Source organism: Culex quinquefasciatus, chromosome 2 (genome assembly GCF_015732765.1).
Source record: "Culex quinquefasciatus strain JHB chromosome 2, VPISU_Cqui_1.0_pri_paternal, whole genome shotgun sequence".
Taxonomy (NCBI): Eukaryota; Metazoa; Arthropoda; class Insecta; order Diptera; family Culicidae; genus Culex; species Culex quinquefasciatus.
In genome coordinates this window covers 24,555,662-24,575,238 of record NC_051862.1, presented here as the reverse complement: position 1 = coordinate 24,575,238, position 19,577 = coordinate 24,555,662, and the positions used below count along the sequence as shown (strand labels likewise).

Here is a 19,577-nt window from a genome sequence, read left to right as displayed (position 1 = left end):
CTTTTTCTTGACTCTTGGCGTTGTTTCTCATTATTAATATTTGCTGACGAACAGCATTCTTGCTTTATATCAAATAAATTAAAGAAATACATCGAATTTGGTTTACATTTTATTTAACCCAATTGAGAATAACGTGACAGAAAACCTGTATTTATGTTTTATTTAGTTCAGTAGGTCAGTTACAAAAAAAATCAAATTATTTTCAAGGTTTTCCTTCGAATATCCCGAGTGAACAAAATGCAAGCCATAGTCAATTGTCCTCAGCCCAAGCACGCGCACGTTCCAGCGCCTCAACGTCGGTGCGGTTCATCGCCACCAGCAGCATTCGGTACGTGTCCAGCACCGTCCCAAAGTTCCGCTCGGGATAGTGGCGGGCGTGTTTTTTGATAAACTGCTTCAGCGCGTTCAGCTTGGCCGCATTGTTAAAGTCCATCCGGAGGGCGATGTCGTGCAGCTTCTGCAAGTCATCGACCGCGCCAAGCGGAAAGTCACGATCAATTAGCGCACGCCAACGGCGCCCGGCCGGACCACGGTCACAATACACGCAGCGGCACGTGAAGGGAGTTTTGTTTCCGGATTCCTCCTCCCACCAAACCGGCCCGTACGAGGTGAAGATCTGTTCCCCACGGCGAACCGGCCGAAGCAGGACCACTTTGATGGTGCCAGAACAGATGAACGTGGCCGCGTGCGGGTCACACGAGTGGTTGATCAGGCTGTCGATCGGGGTAAGCGTTCCGATGGCACGACCCCGGGCGTCGATAGAATACGAAGCCATGGAGAACCCGATACGAATGTACTGCAGCAGCGATCGCAGGAAGAACCGGCGTTGGGGTTCGGTGCGAATGATTGAGTTGACCGCAGGGTTCTTCAGATACATGACGTAATAGCCGCAAGCTAAAATTTTGAAAAAGTGGTCATTCTCGGAATCCACGGCCGGCTGGGTGTTGTGATAGGCCTTGAATAGCTCCAGTCGGTTGGGGTTGGTGTAGTCCAGGTCAAGGGGGTTGAATTTGCCGTTGATCTCCTTCTCGCAGTATTTCATCATGGCTCGCAAATCTTCATCAAACTGCGTCAAGCCGTAGAAAAACAGTCTCGGATGCATCATCGACGAAAGACTCGAAACGCTGTACAGCTTGGTCACCACACAGCACTCGAATCGATGGAACAGATTCCAGTTCTGCTCGAGGCACTCCTGGCAGCAGTACATCATGAACGGGCAAGTTGGGCAAGGGATCAAGCTGTAGTTGAATCGAGAGCTGCAGTGATTGCAGTTCCGGTACGACAAATTAAAGTCAACTCCACACAGTTCGGATTTCTCCTCCAAAATTATGTCTCCCGGGTTGAAGTCCTTCTCAGCGATCAATCCCCGGCCAAACTTGGGTTCATAGTTCATTCCGATGCCGTCGGCCAGAAATGGAATCCTCGGATTGGTGTCCACGTTGACGCTCATCCGCGTCCGCGGAGTCGCGTTTTTGGAGCGACCTCCGGCAATGCGCTGCTTGCAGTTGAGCTCTCTGGCCAGCAATTTCGGCATTAGCTTCTCCGGGTAGTTGTTCTTCTTGGCCAGATCGATGTTGAGCAGGGCAAACTCGTACTCGTCCTGCTCGTAGTAAACGGCCGAACTAAAAATCAAAAAACGCCGTTAAACCCCTAACCTCAAAACCAAGCCACGTGTGCCACTTACCGATTGGCGTAACCCATCGCGAGCTGGTCCGAGTTCGGGTCCGCGAAGCAGATGCTCTCGTTGTAGCAGGCTAGCGCGTCCTGGAACTTCCGGTCCAGAAAGTGCCGATTACCGACGTTGCGCAGTTTGGCCGCTTTAGCGCTGCACTTGTGCATTTCGGTCACGTTCTGCGACCGGATGGTTTCGGTGACGGATTTTAGAAACTCTTGCAGGGTCGCTTCGCGGTCCACCTTGCCGGCGTTGAATCGCTGGCTGTAGATGCACGCCAACGGCCAGATGGCGGACCGGTCGTTCTTCGGATGGGCCATTGCGATCGTTTGCGGACTTTCAAAGATATTTAGCAAAGAAGCTTGCTGCTTTTATGAACTGCAGCAGACGAAATCAATGACCTTACTGTTATACTTCCCGCCAAAAAGTTTACGCAATCTTGATTTGATTTGAACACGCAAACGGAATTTAACCCAACTGTGTTTGATTTCTTGCAGGTGTGTAGCTCGTGCCAGCTGTCGTTTGTATAACAGTTGAGGTGGCGCCAAAACAAAAACAAAACTGGATCCATCCTGCCGATCCTGCCTGAAACGTATCGGAACCCTCGCCATGAACGAATCCCCAACGGTAACCCGACTGCAGGACAACTTCTGCGACAACTTGATACGTGGCGGCGGCAACGTGTTCGATCGCAGCCTGAAGGAGAATGAGGTTCTGCAACTGGTCGAGCGCGATGGCCAGTTGGACAGCGTTCAGGAGCTGGGAAAGTGCAACTCGACGGCGGCCACACTCCGGACCACCGCGAATCGGCTCTACCGGGAGAGACAATTCGACGACGCGTTGATCTGTTACAACGAGAGCATCTGCTACGCTGAGCCGGGCTCGGACCAGCTGGGAATGGCGTATGGCAATCGGTAGGTGGCACGTGGCTAGGTTTTGAGGTTATGGTATAACGGCTTTTTGTTCCGCAGGTCGGCCGTTTACTACGAGCAGGGCGAGTTCGAGTTGGCCCTGTACAACATCGATCTGGCCAAGAGGAACAACTATCCGGAGAGGCTGCTGCGGAAGCTGCTGGCCCGGGAGCTCAACTGCAAGCAGCAGATTGCCGCAGGCCATTCGAAGGGCACGGTACCCTGTCCGCGGATGGACATTAATGTGGACACTAATCCGAGGATTCCCTTCTTGGCAAAAGGGATCGTGATGACCTATGATCCAAAGTTTGGCCGAGGATTGTACGCCGAAAGGGAGTTCAACCCGGGGGACATCATTATCAACGAAAAACTTGAACTGTGTGGCCTTGATTACGGCTATGTCTACCGACACTGCAATCAATGCGGTTCTGATGTTAGCTACAGCTTGATTCCTTGCCCAGCTTGTACATTCTGCATGTACTGCAGCGAGGAATGTCTCGAGCTGAATTGGAAGTTCTTCCATCGATTTGAGTGCGGCGTAGCCACCAAACTCTGCAGCGTTTCCTGCATTACAGACATGCTGTTTGTAAGATTGTTCCTTTACGGATTGTCGCAGTTTGGAGATGACCTGCAGGCCATGATGGAGTTCTGCGAGCCAGAGGTCACTGAGCTATCAAATCCTCTCAAGCTTGACTACACCAATCTCAACCGGTTGGAGGTGTTCAAGGTAGAGATGGGCTTATTTGAGCGAACCGTTCTTATGAACCGGCTCAAGCTAAAGAACGAATGAGCGACCGCTCAGAAAAAATGAGCGGCGGTTCATTTTGTGAACCGGTTCTTTTCAAAGAACCGTCAAATCAAAGAGCGAATCGAAGAACGAACCGAACGAAAGCGAATGAGCGAGAGCGAATGAACGGAAAGAACGAACGGAGCGCTTGATTAGCGTCGCTCGCGCCGTCGTCGACGTCGTCGAACGGCGTCGTTTTCGCTCACTCTTTCGTTATTTCGCTCTCGCTCATTCGCTCTCGTTCGGTTCGTTCTTCCACGCGCTGGTGCCCAGTCAAATCAATCCGAATTCTGAAACGGAATCTAATTAGAATCGTATACAAATTCCGTTTCAAACGCAACAACCGGTTCCGTGTTCGAACCGGTTGTTGCGTTTGAAACGGAATTTGTATACGATTCTAATTAGATTCCGTTTCAGGATTCGGATTGATTTGACTGGGTGGTGACGGTGCTGTTGAGAAAAGAGGGGAAACTAGGTTGTCACCGGTAAGAATTGTTCCAACATTATGGCGCACTTTATGCTTGTTGCTAGCCTGTGTCGGGGCGCCTGTGATTTTGAATCAGCTGACTGTCGCCAGATGTTGCATGATCTCATTATGTTAATATCGATAGATTTCTCAAATGTTATGTACATGTAGTTGTTACACGCATTCGAACATAACTCGTATGCTAGTTTGCGGTTTTAATCCATGTATTTCCATGTATCCATGTTTGTGATTAAAAATGTAATTTACCACAGCACATCACACAAACTTGGTACTCTTTTGTGGTAATTGTTCAATAGTTTTCATAAGGCATTTGTTCAGATCTTCTTTTTTGACGCTTGTTTTGATCATTTTTTTGCTGTCATGAATAAAAGTTGCATTTCAAGACTATTTTATCAAGTGCAGCAAAACGCTACCTCAAATATGCCTGTTACTGAACACCAAATAAAATCTATTGTTTCACAAAATAATGGGAAGATAATTATCAAAACGATAATTCAGCTTACTTTTCATTACTTTAAACGATTAAAGCAATAATTTGGTTGAAAATATTCTCTTCTGAATAAAATTCAAGTTTGTTTACCTCTCTATGAAAAAAGTTTTAGATATTTGTGGATTTCAGAGATCAATGTTTTTCTCCTTTTTCATATAAAACGTTTATATTTGAAATGCTTTCCAAAAAAGGATAAAGCAAATCGACGATTTTCTATGTTTTATGGAAGATCTCCAATCTGCTCAGAATAAGTGCGATGAAAACATATATTTTTGAATTATCAATCAACAAAAATCATACGAAGTGTGATCATGGACACTCCATTGGTCGTTTAAAAAATCTAAATACCTTAAGCAGATGCATTCCAGTCTATTTTCTGACTTTGAGCGAAATGAGCGGATGAGCCGTTCAAAAGAGCCGCTCATTTAAATGAGCGAACGAAAATGAGCGGCTCACAGAAATGAGCGGTTTTGCCCACCACTAGTTCAAGGCGATGCACAATACCAAGCCACGCGTTGGTGTGGACGACAATGAAGATGTTGTGAAATGCACCGCCGCGTGTTATTACGTCGTATTCCTAAACAACCCTGTGGTCAACTCGATCATCAGCACCGCAGCCCATCGACAATTTTTCCATCAATCTCTGCTGCGGTACACTCGTGTGGCTTTAGCATTAATGACGTCCTGCGTCAACACCTACGGCCAAACGATTAACGTAATTCGTCCGATCGGCAGCCTGTTCAACCATTCCTGCGACCCGAACGCGACTATGGTCGTCGATTCCGGTGGCGCCAAGGTGATTTTGCTGCGACCGCTTGGTAAAGGCGAGCAGATCTTCATCTCCAACGGACCGACCTGGTGGCTCCCGGAAGTGTCCAAAGCGTTGCACTTCAAGTGCCAGTGCGTTGCGTGCGACCAAAGACCGAGAGGTCGCGAGTGGCGCAAGCCGATGGAGCGGCCGCTACCCCCGAAGGCACGGCAGGACATTCAAACTCTGCAGGCGATCATACGGTGGGAGAACCCCAACAATGCCGCCAGATTGAACGCGATTCAGCAGTTTGTCAAGCGATACACGCACTTGCACCCCCAGGAGAAGGACAACGATCTTGGACTTTGTAGAATCAACAACTTTCCCTGGTGTGACTTGAGTCAGAAATCTAAAATTTTCCAAGATTGCCGGAGCAGGAACGGAAAATAGTATTTAAGGTGGAAATGGTTAAACGTGTCTTGTTAAAACCTGCATGAACGAAAAAAAACGAAACGAAACTATTGGCACTACGCCCCCCGGGGCATGGCCTTCCTCTAACGTGGGATTTCTGCTCCAGCGCCTCTGACGAGACAGGAGAAACCGGGACCGACGTTTTACTTCACCATCCGATAGAAGCTCAGTGGATAAGGCGGGAATCGAACCCGCGTCTCATAGCATCATCGGGATCGGCAGCCGAAGCCGCTACCCCTGCGCCACGAGACCCACTGCATGAACATTTATCGGAAATAAAGGTAGGTATTTTTTTCATTACGTATAAGGTTATTTTATTTATTTCGGGTTTTTCCACTGCAGTCATCTCCGAGCTGTTCGGCGCCACAACCCACCCTCGGAAAGTCTCGGAATCTAAGCTAAATCCGGCGCTGCGGTTTTGAAGATCAGCCAAGTTATCTGCAGGTGCCGAGCAAATGCTGCGGACTGTGGATTTGCAGATTTGCGCGAGACGTTTATGCACAGCATCACCGTGCATTCAGTTCGTGTGCAATAATCAGGGCTACGATTTCGCCAAAATGACGAAGACGACTCCTCTGGAACTTATTAATCGCGGACTCGAAACGGAATCGACTAAGTTTATTCACGCTTATCTCGGAACTTACGGAAGCGCAGAACGAAGATGTCCGTGCGTATGCCGCAACGTCACCGTCAGTCCCAATACCGTATCGGCCATACCACCGAGCACTCACTGTCTCTCTCTGGTATTCACCCCAATCCTGTTTGCGAATAATTCATTAAGATACGACGCTCTCCATCTAGGTCCTCGACAGAGTAGACTAATGAAATGAAAGTCCAGCGGAAAGTGTTAATTATAATAGTTCTAAATTGGAAGCCCTACAGGCTCTCAAATGTATCGTTGAATGTTGTTACACTAATAAATGCAAAAAGTCCTTGTTTGATTCTTATTTCTTTGATTCCTCCTAATTCAAATATCTGTGATCCGATCCTGTTAAATAATGTCATCAATTAATTAGTGCTCATAACGTTTGATAAGATTGTTTCTTCACACGGTTCTCCTCCACGTATGGCCAACTGGACATATTTCTCGAAAAATCTTGAACTAGTAACTGGTATGACGTATGACCAACTGGCAAATAGAGAAGCTGACCAATCAACCGGTCCTGGGCCAACTTGCGTTGTCTTCCTCCCTGCCTTATTTTTTTTTCGGAGGCCGCTAGGACGACTTCCCAATAATGGTCCTCTCTTCTTGGTTTCAACAAAGCAATAAGCCCCAACGGCCTGCTCAGGCTAAACCATGGTACCTGGTTAATCCACGGAATTGCGTCGGTCTTCTCAAAAATCTACGTGGCGTTCCACCGTTGCGTCGCGCCTCGATGCGGGGTTGAAGATCATCGGCCAGTACGGTTTGCGCAACAAGCGCGTCCACCATCGGAGTGCTGGATGAGTCCCGCATGAACTTCGATTACGTGCTCGACCTGTTCAACTTGCCAAGTCCATCTGCGTTCTGGTCCGCCAGCGGTACATCGATTTCCCGGTCATCGGCGGTGGCCGTCCAGGACGCGCCAAAGAGAGAACATGTGAAAAGGCCAGGGGTGGCCGCGGCGCCGGAGGAGGAGGATTCAGCTTGTTGCTCTCAGTGCTTCGATGGTGCGTGCGCCGGTGTTTCGAGCTTTAACTGTATTGAAACCGTTAAAACCAGGAGTTCTCGGAACGATACGACCTCGGCCAAACCGGAACCGGTCACATCACGTGCGTTTGTTCGTCCACCTCGGATGACGAGTTCTACATGATTGACCAGACCGCCAAGGGGTTTCCGTTCTACGATCCGGCCATCGAAGGTTGCTCCCACGTTTGTGGTCAACGTGAACGAATTCTACGCGCACAACAAATTTTGTCTGCCAAAGCTAAGCGAGGCGTTGATTGATATGCGTGACTTCAAGCTACTGAACCACGAGCCGCATATTTGCAAGCAGTTGAATTGTTCTCTCTGACCGCATCTCCGTACGTTCCAGGCGGTCCACTCCGGGTCGCAAAATCAAACCGCTCAAGCAGAACCACCCGGAAGCGATCGACCAGTTTCGCCGGGCGGTAATTCTTATGAAAGGTGGGAAATTAAACTCAGAAACACACGATTTTTGGTTAGGGTGTAACAACATTTTTCATTTGACAGCGCCATCTTTCAAATTTTGCACGTACTCATAAAAGGCTTTTTTAAAATTGTGAGAATAGCGTAATAAAAGAACGCTCCCTAAATCAACAAGTATCCGCCATATTGTAGAATCGTTCCGCGCAGTAAGAAAGTGATTTTCCGTAAAAAAGGCAGCAAAAAAGCAAAAAAAAGCGAAAAGATGGATCGTGTTGAGAAACAGAAATCAGCAAGCAACGAAGATAAAAAAAAGTGAGTATGAGACTAAAAAAGTCATTGCGTCATCCTCTTTCACCGTTCTTAAAAATAAAATCCAGACTTTTTTTTTATAAGTTCCTACAAAACAAATTTATACACTCCCACTGCAATTTTTATACACTCCCACTGCAATTTTTACACACATTGCAAATTTATACACCCACTGCTAATTTTTACACACATTGTAAATTTATACACTCCCACTGCAATTTTTACACACATTGCAAATTTATACACCCCCTGCTAATTTTTACACACATTGCAAATTTATACACCCACTGCTAATTTTTACACACATTGTAAATTTATACACTCCCACTGCAATTTTTACACACATTGCAAATTTATACACCCCCTGCTAATGTTTACACACATTGCAAATTTATACACCCACTGCTAATTTTTACACACATTGTAAATTTATACACTCCCACTGCAATTTTTACACACAATGCAAATTTATACACTCCCACTGCAATTTTTACACACATTGCAAATTTATACACCCCCTGCTAATTTTTACACACATTGCAAATTTATACACCCACTGCTTTTACACACATTGCAAATTTATACACTCCCACTGCAATTTTTACACACATTGCAAATTTATACACCCACTGCTAATTTTTACACACATTGCAAATTTAAACACTCCCACTGCAATTTTTATACACATTGCAAATTTATACACACCCACTGCTAATTTTTACACACATTGTAAATTTATACACTCCCACTGCAATTTTTACACACATTGCAAATTTATACACCCCCTGCTAATTTTTACACACATTGCAAATTTATACACTCCCACTGCAATTTATACCTTTCGTATTTATACACCCCCTTCAAATTTAAACACTCCTTTTTTAAACCCCCTGCACTTTGCATATGGGACAGGTTAAAAAGATAAACAGTTGCTTTTCTCGATAAATTTTGAAGATTTTTTCATACATATCTTTAAGTGGTCAAAATGAGCTCAAATTTGGATTTTAGCCTAATGATGGATCAATCTTCGATTTCAAGGGGAAGCCCCACAAAAGCCCGGATTAGGACCACCCTTATAATCACCTACCAACTCTACCATCATGCGACCCATCGTTAGTTAGATAATCGAAAGTCCTTTCAAATTAGCCTAAAACATCGAGATCTGTCAACCCTATCAACAGTTATGAGCACTTAAGTGATATTTATGTACATTTTTGAAGCCGGATCTGACTTTAATGTATGTAAACTATGTCCGGATCCATAATCCAACCCATCGTTAGTTAGGTAATCAAAAGACCTTTCCAATGAGTCCAAAACATTGAAGATCTGACAACCCTATCAAAAGTTATTAGCACTAGTGTTATTCATACACTTTTTGGAGGCCGGATCTCAGATATTTCAATGAAAATGACGTCCGGGACCATCTTGCAACCTGTTATTAGTTAGATAATTGAAAGACCTTTCAAATGAGCCTAAAACATTGAAGATCTGACAACCCTATAAAAAGTTATTAGCACTTAAGTGTTATTTATACACTTTTTGGAGGCCAGATTTCAGATATTTTGATAAAAATACTGTCTGAATCTTCCATGCGAACTATCGTTGGATAGGGTTTGATGAGCTGAATGTGAGGAAGGCACCAACCTCCTAAAGGTGGATTAAGTAACGTTTTTAATATTTTATTTGTTTAGGTTCTAAAGTGTTAAATTTGTCAACCCATTTTTTTGTTAGCTTTCTATTTTAAAATTAAATTTTTGAAGTTTTGAAAAAATAATAAAACAATTTTTTTTCTTAATTATAGCCTAATTAATGTCCTGTCCATATGTACAGTCGCACAAGATCAAGAGGTGGACGAAATAACGGTTGCCGCGGGAGAACTCGTTCTGCCATACGGAATATCGGATAAATGGCTGTGGGTGCGGTCACAAAATGATTTGGGAGTTTACCCACGCGAATTGCTTGTTCCGGCCCAGGAGGGAACATTCTTTCAATACCCTGAGGACAAGAAGTGTCCTTTCTGTGGGATACTCGTGACCAAATTAAGTTACGAAACTCACGTCCGCAAATTTCCAGGAGGTGAATGTTTGAGTGAGGAGCTGAAATGTACAAAATGTTTGAAAATTCTAAAGAGTAAACATGGTTTTAGAAATCATCAATGTGAAAATCTTGATTTTACTTCTAAGTTTTGTTTTTATTGTAAAAAAGAGTTCTTTTCTAGACAAACACTAAAAAAACACATGATGAAAAATACTTGTATGCTTAGATGCCAAAATTGTTATAATCCTTGCACAAGTTGTTATTCTCCAGATTTTTGATGATCCAATTTATGATAAGTTAATAGTAAATGAATCATTAGTTAAAAAGAATTTATTAAATTGTATAACGATAAGGTTAATTTTAAGAAAAAAATCGGAAACAGGAAATTTTTCTATTACTTTGTTAAACATATGCGCTATGAAAACAAAGATAATCAAATGTTTATTATCTTATTGGAGATTATAAACGAGGTAATTCTACATTATTTGAATAATTATTCAAGAGGTAATCAATTTTATAATTTAAATTTCAGAGAATGGTACCATTTGAATATCTACAAGAAGAAAATGTGCTGTTTCTAGTGTTTGCGAGGTTGCAATTTAGATTAGCCTTAGAACTTAAAAACAATATTTTGCGAACAGTATCAATGGCTTGGGGTTTGGATTTAAAAAATGTTAGCGGTATTGAAAGGTAATTTTTCAATTTAAAATAAAATGGATCTCCAATGAAAGGCCGAATCTCAAAAGGCCGAATCTCAAAAGGCCGAATTTCTCGAAAGGAAGAATTTGCATAAGGCCGAATCTCATAAGGCAAACCTTCCCAAATAGGCGGAAACGCATTCCGAACTGTCCGTAGTAATAGTTCAACCACAGAGAACAGACAACTGGTCAAACAGGCTAGAACTTGTGTGAAAACACTGCAGCACAATCAATATGTGTTGCATACAGCCGTCCCCTAACATGACAGTTTTCGTGAGTTGCGCATATCCACCAACAGATGGCAACTGGGCCTCGTCGGAGTCCGCCCATTAAATACGCAACTCAAAATTGGAATGGGAAATTTTTTTTTCGTGACGGCTTTCGCGGCACGCTCCCTTCAACTGTTCGAGACTAATATTTTAACGTGGCGTATCTCAAAACAAGTTTTTAAACAAAATGATTCCAGAATGCTTATTTTGTCGTTTTAAACCGAAACGAAGCAAAAACTATAATAATTTTAACTATTCGCCATTTTCAAATGTTTGGCTAGATAATATCAAAAGCCGCCATCTTAGGCCCACTGGGTTCACAAAACGGGGTACGCTCAGTTTGTATGGGAACTGTCAACATGCTCCCGGGCTGGTTGCATACAATCTTGCACTCAAAACTTTACGTAGTCTACGCCATTCCGGTTATTTTAGTGACATAACTACTTTGACTTTTTTTGGAGTTCCTGGAAAAGCAGTGTTGGAATTCGAGCGAGAAGAAAGAAAGCATTTCTCGCTCGCGAACGAGGGAGAGAACTTGTAGTACTTTTCTCTTCTCGCTCGCGCTCGCATTTTCGTTCGCGTTCTCGCTCTCGACGCGAGCGCCTCTGGCTATCCGTTCGTCCCAAGCTAGCAATTTGTTTATCAGGCTTATGAATACGAACCAGGCGATGGTATAAAGGTGTAACTTCAATCGCTGTGTTGTTTTTTGTTCGTTTCTAACACGTTCAACTTCTCGCGAACGGGCAATTCTGGCTCGCGAGAAAGCCCGTTCGCGAGCGGAGGAGAGCACGGGCAATCGGTGAGTTTCTCTCGGCAGCTCGAGACTCGCGGCGAGAACTCGAGAGAGAGAAATTTTTCTCGCGAGAGCGCGATAATACCAACACTGTGGAAAAGTCTTGAAAAAGTCGGGAGTTTGAAAATGGGATTTGAGTGGTCACCCTGAAAACATACAGTGTCTACCAGAAATTCAAAAACTAAAATATTCTTTAATTTCTAAAATAAAGATTTCGAAAACTTAAAAAGTATAAAGTTTTATGTTTTAAAATTCTTACATTCTAAAATTATTATTTAAAAATTTTTAAACAAAAAAAAAGGAATTTTAACAGTTCTAACATTGTAATAACCTAAAACTTTACATGCCAAAAATTCTTATAATTTAATTTTTATTTTTCAAAATTCTTAGGTTCTTAACTTTTAATAATAATTTTTGCCTTCCTCACCTTACTGAGGAAAGGCTATAAAATCACTCGAAAAATGAACTTCTTAATTTGATTTCGTAGACCCACCATCACGTATGCCTATCGACTAAGAATCATGTTCTGAGCAAATGTCTGTGTGGATGTGTGTAGGTGGGTGGACAAAAAATTGTCACTCGATTATCTCCGGACTGGATGAACGGCTTTTGACCGTATTAGTCTCATTCGATCCGTCTTGGGGTCCCATAGGTCTCTATTTAAAATGAGCAAGTTTAGTTAAGTACTTCAAAAGTTATGCTAAAAAACGATTTTGGCGTATGTCCGGAAGATTGTAAAAAGGGTGATTTTTGCAAGAAATCCTATCATGTTATACATTTTCAGAAAGGTATTTATGAGCTCAAAGCATTGAAGATCTGACAACCCTATCAAAAGTTATTAGCACTTAAGTGTTATTTATACACTTTTTGGAGGCCGGATCTCAGATATTTTAGTAAAAATGATGTCCGGGTCCATCATGCGACCTGTCGTTAGTTAGATAATCGAAATACCTTTCAAATGAGCCTAAAACATTGAAGATCTGACAACCCTATAAAAAGTTATTAGCACTTAAGTGTTATTTATACACTTTTTGAAGGCCGGATCTCAGATATTGTGTTAGAAATAAATATTGTCTGAATCTTCCATGCGTACTAATTTATAAAAAAATACTAATCATTTTTCTGATTTTTTTTGTAAGAATAATAACAGCAATCAAGTTATAAGCGTACTTAGATAAGAAATAACACTAAATAAGGAATGAAATTTTAAATTCATTAACTTTAAATTAAGAACCTTTCAATTAGTATAAATTTGCCAATTTGAAAAATAAACATTGAACATTAAAAGCATTGTTTTGCTTTTGATTTCTTTTAAAAGACTAATTGTTTTTGTTTCCACTCTGAATCAAAATAATGAGCCTAATTTTTTAAATTATTACCAAAAAAATATCATTTAAAAAAAATATCTTACAAATTTTATTTATAACAAGCCTTACCCGACAAACTTTGTTCTGCATTTTTTTTTCATTTGTTGACGTTTTTTAGTTTTTGCTTATTCAGCCTCCTGTGATCAAAATATGATTTTACGTAACTTTCTCCATACAATTTGCCGATGCTCCGGAACCGGTTCCAGAGTGGCCAAAGTGTCAATTAGTTATCGTAAGAACCTTCCTTGGGCTTATACGAACCCTACGCAACAAAAAGCGCCTCAATCCTACGCTCCGTATTGAACTGATTTGCGTTCGAACAAAACCGTCGAAATTTTGTATATATATAGATGGTTGATATTGTGTTTTCCTTTAATTTATATTTCAATATATAAATAGAGTGGTCACCCTGATTTTAAATACAAAATTCATTCTGCTTTTTGAGACGTTCCGCCTACTGAGCAATAGACAAAACTCTGCCTTTCCAGATTCTGCTTTTGAGTTTTGGCCTTTAGAAGCAATCCTAATAGAATAAAATATTAAAATAAGAATCATCAGTCTACACACAGCACTGAAATTAGAAAACTATAAATCAAACGGCGGCCAGAAACGAACCCGTTCGTCATCTCCCTGTCGTCACGTCGACCAAGACGGCCACGGAGGCTACCTCGCCACACCTGCCAGATCCGGCCCTCCCTGTCGCCACCGATGCTACCATACCACAGTCGCCTGTAAACAACGGGACCCTCAAGGCGAAACTTGATTCAATCACAGATTTTGACAATTTTCTCGGTTTCAATAATGAAGATGATTTAGATTTGGAAATCTTCAATTCTGCAAGTTAAAAAAAAAACAAAATTATTATAATACATAAGTATTGTTAGTTACAGGACGGCGGAACCATCACGGTGATAACCTCGCCACACCTGCCAGATCCGGCCCTCCCTGTCGTCACGTCGACCAAGACGGCCACGGAGACTATCTCAACACAACTGCAAGTTCCGGCCCTCCCTGTCGTCACGTCGACCAAGACGGCCACGGAGGCTACCTCGCCACACCTTCCAGTTCCGACCCTCCCTGCCGTCACGATGACCAAGACGGCCACGGAGGCTACCTCGCCACACCTTCCAGTTCCGACCCTCCCTGCCGTCACGATGACCAAGACGGCCACGGAGGCTACCCCGTCACACCTGCCAGATCCGGCCCTCCCTGCCGTCACGATGACCAAGACGGCCACGGAGGCTACCTCGCCACACCTTCCAGTTCCGACCCTCCCTGTCGTCACGTCGACCAAGACGGCCACGGAGGCTACCTCGCCACACCTTCCAGTTCCGACTCTCCTGTCGTCACGTCGACCAAGACGGCCACGGAGACTATCTCAACACAACTGCAAGTTCCGGCCCTCCCTGTCGTCACGTCGACCAAGACGGCCACGGAGGCTACCTCGCCACAACTGCAAGTTCCGGCCCTCCCTGTCGTCACGTCGACCAAGACGGCCACGGAGGCTACCTCGCCACACCTTCCAGTTCCGACTCTCCTGTCGTCACGTCGACCAAGACGGCCACGGAGACTATCTCAACACAACTGCAAGTTCCGGCCCTCCCTGTCGTCACGTCGACCAAGACGGCCACGGAGGCTACCTCGCCACACCTTCCAGTTCCGACCCTCCCTGCCGTCACGATGACCAAGACGGCCACGGAGGCTACCTCGCCACACCTTCCAGTTCCGACCCTCCCTGCCGTCACGATGACCAAGACGGCCACGGAGGCTACCCCGTCACACCTGCCAGATCCGGCCCTCCCTGCCGTCACGATGACCAAGACGGCCACGGAGGCTACCTCGCCACACCTTCCAGTTCCGACTCTCCCTGTCGTCACGTCGACCAAGACGGCCACGGAGACTATCTCAACACAACTGCAAGTTCCGGCCCTCCCTGTCGTCACGTCGACCAAGACGGCCACGGAGGCTACCTCGCCACACCTTCCAGTTCCGACCCTCCCTGCCGTCACGATGACCAAGACGGCCACGGAGGCTACCCCGTCACACCTGCCAGATCCGGCCCTCCCTGCCGTCACGATGACCAAGACGGCCACGGAGGCTACCTCGCCACACCTTCCAGTTCCGGCCCTCCCTGTCGTCACGTCGACCAAGACGGCCACGGAGACTATCTCAACACAACTGCAAGTTCCGGCCCTCCCTGTCGTCACGTCGACCAAGACGGCCACGGAGGCTACCTCGCCACAACTGCAAGTTCCGGCCCTCCCTGTCGTCACGTCGACCAAGACGGCCACGGAGGCTACCTCGCCACACCTTCCAGTTCCGACTCTCCCTGTCGTCACGTCGACCAAGACGGCCACGGAGACTATCTCAACACAACTGCAAGTTCCGGCCCTCCCTGTCGTCACGTCGACCAAGACGGCCACGGAGGCTACCTCGCCACACCTTCCAGTTCCGACCCTCCCTGTCGTCACGTCGACCAAGACGGCCACGGAGGCTACCTCGCCACACCTTCCAGTTCCGACCCTCCCTGCCGTCACGATGACCAAGACGGCCACGGAGGCTACCCCGTCACACCTGCCAGATCCGGCCCTCCCTGCCGTCACGATGACCAAGACGGCCACGGAGGCTACCTCGCCACACCTTCCAGTTCCGACCCTCCCTGTCGTCACGTCGACCAAGACGGCCACGGAGGCTACCTCGCCACACCTTCCAGTTCCGACTCTCCCTGTCGTCACGTCGACCAAGACGGCCACGGAGACTATCTCAACACAACTGCAAGTTCCGGCCCTCCCTGTCGTCACGTCGACCAAGACGGCCACGGAGGCTACCTCGCCACACCTTCCAGTTCCGACCCTCCCTGCCGTCACGATGACCAAGACGGCCACGGAGGCTACCTCGCCACACCTTCCAGTTCCGACCCTCCCTGCCGTCACGATGACCAAGACGGCCACGGAGGCTACCCCGTCACACCTGCCAGATCCGGCCCTCCCTGCCGTCACGATGACCAAGACGGCCACGGAGGCTACCTCGCCACACCTTCCAGTTCCGACCCTCCCTGTCGTCACGTCGACCAAGACGGCCACGGAGGCTACCTCGCCACACCTTCCAGATCCGGCCCTCCCTGTCGTCACGTCGACCAAGACGGCCACGGAGACTATCTCAACACAACTGCAAGTTCCGGCCCTCCCTGTCGTCACGTCGACCAAGACGGCCACGGAGGCTACCTCGCCACACCTGCCAGATCCGGCCCTCCCTGTCGTCACGTCGACCAAGACGGCCACGGAGACTATCTCAACACAACTGCAAGTTCCGGCCCTCCCTGTCGTCACGTCGACCAAGACGGCCACGGAGGCTACCTCGCCACACCTTCCAGTTCCGACCCTCCCTGCCGTCACGATGACCAAGACGGCCACGGAGGCTACCTCGCCACACCTTCCAGTTCCGACCCTCCCTGCCGTCACGATGACCAAGACGGCCACGGAGGCTACCCGTCACACCTGCCAGATCCGGCCCTCCCTGCCGTCACGATGACCAAGACGGCCACGGAGGCTACCTCGCCACACCTTCCAGTTCCGACCCTCCCTGTCGTCACGTCGACCAAGACGGCCACGGAGGCTACCTCGCCACACCTTCCAGTTCCGACTCTCCCTGTCGTCACGTCGACCAAGACGGCCACGGAGGCTACCTCGCCACACCTTCCAGTTCCGACCCTCCCTGTCGTCACGTCGACCAAGACGGCCACGGAGGCTACCTCGTCACACCTGCCAGATCCGGCCCTCCCACACCTTCCAGATCCGGCCCTCCCTGCTCCAAAAAAAGTAAAAAAAAAGAAACCAAAAACATGCGATAATTGCGGCAAAGTTCTTTGTGATACCACATCTTTACGTCAGCATAAAAATAAGTGTTTGAATATTTATCCGTATAAGTGCAACGTGTGTGGAAAAGGATTTGGCACAACAGAATGGATTGAAATATCATTTAAAAACCCATAACAACTCCTCTTCCGAATAAAAATAAAGAGGAAAAGAATGTATAAATTTAGTCTCTTTTAAAAAATCAACAAAAAAATCACAAGACCAAAACAACGTAGTACCTGTCGCTGTCAAAACATTTGCGTTAGACTCTGTAAGTTTTGTCTGATTTCCTATAATCTCAAATCACCTTTCTCGGAGCCAACGGTTAGCTGTCTTAGGGCATCTCCACCGCAGGGACCTAATTGCGTTGCAAAGCTAATTTGGCACCCGCGTCAAGCCCACCGCGGTACTTGTGCGAGAGCTAATTTAGGTTCGAGTTCATCCGTGTTCATCGAATCTAAACAAAACTCAGGTTAGCTCCGGGATCTTCCTGGAGCTAATCGTCTGACGGATGGTTTTTTCAAGCAACACAATGTAATTAGGCCAATGTGAGTTTGTAAACAAAGAGTTTATCCTGCTCACGTCAGTAAATGTTTACATTAGGAGTGATGATTGATTTTTCGATTTCAATTCTTCGAGTTTGGAGATATTTTTCCTCCTGTGCAGCAAGTTAACGCATGAAAAATTACTTTTGGCCACCTTTCGGCAATCTGGGGTGATGCAGTTTAGTTTTTGAGGTCAGATTGGGGCTGTGTTTGATTAATTTTGGTCAACGCATTGTCGATCAACTGCTGGACATGCAAGAGACTAGTCATTTGTATTGAATAAAAGCAAAATTCAAGCAAAACATTTTAAATAAGCCAATACTGATTCGAAAACATGCAATCCTTATCTTAAATTCTTAAATTCTAAAATTCTAAAATTTTTAAATTCTTAAATTCTTAAATTCTTAAATTCTCACATTTCCTGCTATAAAGTTGCACCATTATCATTTAAATTGTAAATAAATGTGTAGAGGCATTGTGTGGGGCACTAAAAAAATTAACGCATACTTATTTTTACTTAAAGTCTAGGAAATGTTAATAAAAAACAAAGCAAAAGTTGACCCCTCAAAAAATGTCATTTTTTTAAACATTGGTGAAGTCACATTAAACAAGTAAAACTTCCAACCCATACATTTTCTAAAATTTTGAGAGTGTTTCTTTTCAATGCTTTTTTAAGATAAAAAATTGGTTGAAAAATTGATTTTTGGCGATTTTTTAAATCGAAGGCAGGGTTGGGTTGTAGAGGGTTAAGTTTGTTCTACAAAACACACCGTGGTTAGTAACAAAATAATGTCTCAGAATAATAATGAAATTTAAACTCTACAAAAAACTTTCTAAAACACCTCATTTGTATCGTCTTTTCCACCCAGCCCCCAACTGTCGAAGCCACATACCCAGCACATCCCTGACTGACGGACGGGGCCGACAACGGCCCGACGGCTCGACAAAACGGCCCGAATTCCGACGGTTTGTCCGACGGAATTCGGGCCCTTTTCGTGCGTATATGCAACACTTTGTCCGACGATCGTCGAAATCGACGTTTGAGAAAATCGACGTTGACGGGCCGTTTTCGGGCGCCTTTGTTATTCAGATTGTCCTGCCATTGTCGGGTGCTCTCGTTTCGGATTTTTGGGTTATTTAAATGAAAATAATTAAATTTTGATCAATACATTTTTATTATCCTGTTTTTACAACAAATAATCCGCAATCCTGGCCATACTGGAAAAAAAAGTTGTTGAAAAAGTTGGTAATCCGAGGTGCCAAAAATTTTCTGGATGATGGAAGTTTGATGAGTTGCTTGGAAATTCAGATTCCTGAAACAAGGATTCGAGTCAGCAACCACCTGGGAGGTGTTGCGGCTGTATCAGTGTGCGCTGCGTAAAGTTGATCGCGAGGGAAACTTGGCACTGTGTCGTGCGAGGTTGCAGGAAAAGTTTGTTGAACTTTGAACTTGAATGAAGCTTTGTTGCTTTTGATTCGAAGGGTTGCTTTCAAGAATGTATTGAATTGACGTTTTGGCAAGGAAAAATGCCTTATTTCTTTAATAAATTTATCGTTTCAAACATCTTGTTAATGACTGCGTCCGTATTCCTGTCAGATCATTCGAATAATATTGATAAAAACAGTATAGCTCTGGTTGCTTGCAAGTGTCCTATTTTCTTACCTCCAACCTTTGACCACCGCGGGTCAGAGCCGAGACGGCTGGACAGGGAAGTAATTTGTTATTGTAGACGGTATTGTTTTGATTCGCAGCAAGCTGAAGAAGCTTTTAGACTATGGCAAACAAACTCGCACTTTTTTGTGTTTGACAGTTTGACTCGCAAACAAAGCCAAATGTATGCTGGATGACGTTTCTGCAGTGCAGGCAAACTAACAAAGCAGGCAAACTGTCAAAATGTTTGTTTGTTTGCGAGTTTGTTTGTTTGTTTGGTATAGTCTAATAGCTCCTTGAGTCAACTTTTGTGGATGTACCTGAACGTCGGTTTCTCTTCATTTTATTTTCAGCTACCATCTGATTTTCTTAATTATCCACCCTTTTTATTTTTATTTT

The 19,577-nt window shown here is 45.1% G+C and overlaps 3 protein-coding genes across 3 annotated transcripts; 2 read left to right on the top strand and 1 right to left on the bottom strand.

Annotated features, from left to right (window-relative positions):
- Positions 1 to 189: 189 nt before the first annotated feature.
- LOC6035900 (SET and MYND domain-containing protein 4) lies at positions 190 to 1,994 on the bottom strand. The gene is made up of 2 exons (XM_001845961.2): positions 1,685 to 1,994; positions 190 to 1,622 (listed from the first exon to the last, which is right to left on the bottom strand). Exons 1-2 carry the CDS (start codon positions 1,990 to 1,992, stop codon positions 251 to 253), a joined length of 1,680 nt encoding a protein of 559 aa, XP_001846013.2. The 5' UTR covers positions 1,993 to 1,994; the 3' UTR covers positions 190 to 250.
- Positions 1,995 to 2,217: 223 nt separating this feature from the next.
- Positions 2,218 to 5,588, top strand: LOC6035899 (SET and MYND domain-containing protein 4). The gene is made up of 3 exons (XM_038258290.1): positions 2,218 to 2,586; positions 2,644 to 3,310; positions 4,838 to 5,588. Exons 1-3 carry the CDS (start codon positions 2,282 to 2,284, stop codon positions 5,543 to 5,545), a joined length of 1,680 nt encoding a protein of 559 aa, XP_038114218.1. The 5' UTR covers positions 2,218 to 2,281; the 3' UTR covers positions 5,546 to 5,588.
- Positions 5,589 to 7,020: 1,432 nt separating this feature from the next.
- Positions 7,021 to 16,659, top strand: LOC6035895 (mucin-17). Its single transcript, XM_038250209.1, has 6 exons — positions 7,021 to 7,191; positions 7,269 to 7,418; positions 7,474 to 7,526; positions 7,582 to 7,657; positions 14,019 to 14,390; positions 14,458 to 16,659. Exons 1-6 carry the CDS (start codon positions 7,021 to 7,023, stop codon positions 16,657 to 16,659), a joined length of 3,024 nt encoding a protein of 1,007 aa, XP_038106137.1.
- Positions 16,660 to 19,577: the final 2,918 nt, after the last annotated feature.

Excerpts from the sequence above, each read along its gene's own strand:
- LOC6035900 (XM_001845961.2), bottom strand. The coding sequence starts at position 1,992 with ATGGCCCATCCGAAGAACGACCGGTCCGCCATCTGGCCGTTGGCGTGC. Across the intron at positions 1,623-1,684 it reads GCGATGGGTTACGCCAATCG|TTCGGCCGTTTACTACGAGC; the intron begins GTAAGTGGCACA and ends TTTGATTTTTAG.
- LOC6035899 (XM_038258290.1), top strand. The coding sequence starts at position 2,282 with ATGAACGAATCCCCAACGGTAACCCGACTGCAGGACAACTTCTGCGAC. Across the intron at positions 2,587-2,643 it reads GGAATGGCGTATGGCAATCG|GTCGGCCGTTTACTACGAGC; the intron begins GTAGGTGGCACG and ends TTTGTTCCGCAG. Across the intron at positions 3,311-4,837 it reads ACCGGTTGGAGGTGTTCAAG|GCGATGCACAATACCAAGCC; the intron begins GTAGAGATGGGC and ends CACTAGTTCAAG.
- LOC6035895 (XM_038250209.1), top strand. The coding sequence starts at position 7,021 with ATGAACTTCGATTACGTGCTCGACCTGTTCAACTTGCCAAGTCCATCT. Across the intron at positions 7,192-7,268 it reads CGCCGGAGGAGGAGGATTCA|GAGTTCTCGGAACGATACGA; the intron begins GCTTGTTGCTCT and ends CGTTAAAACCAG. Across the intron at positions 7,658-14,018 it reads TCGACCAGTTTCGCCGGGCG|GACGGCGGAACCATCACGGT; the intron begins GTAATTCTTATG and ends TGTTAGTTACAG.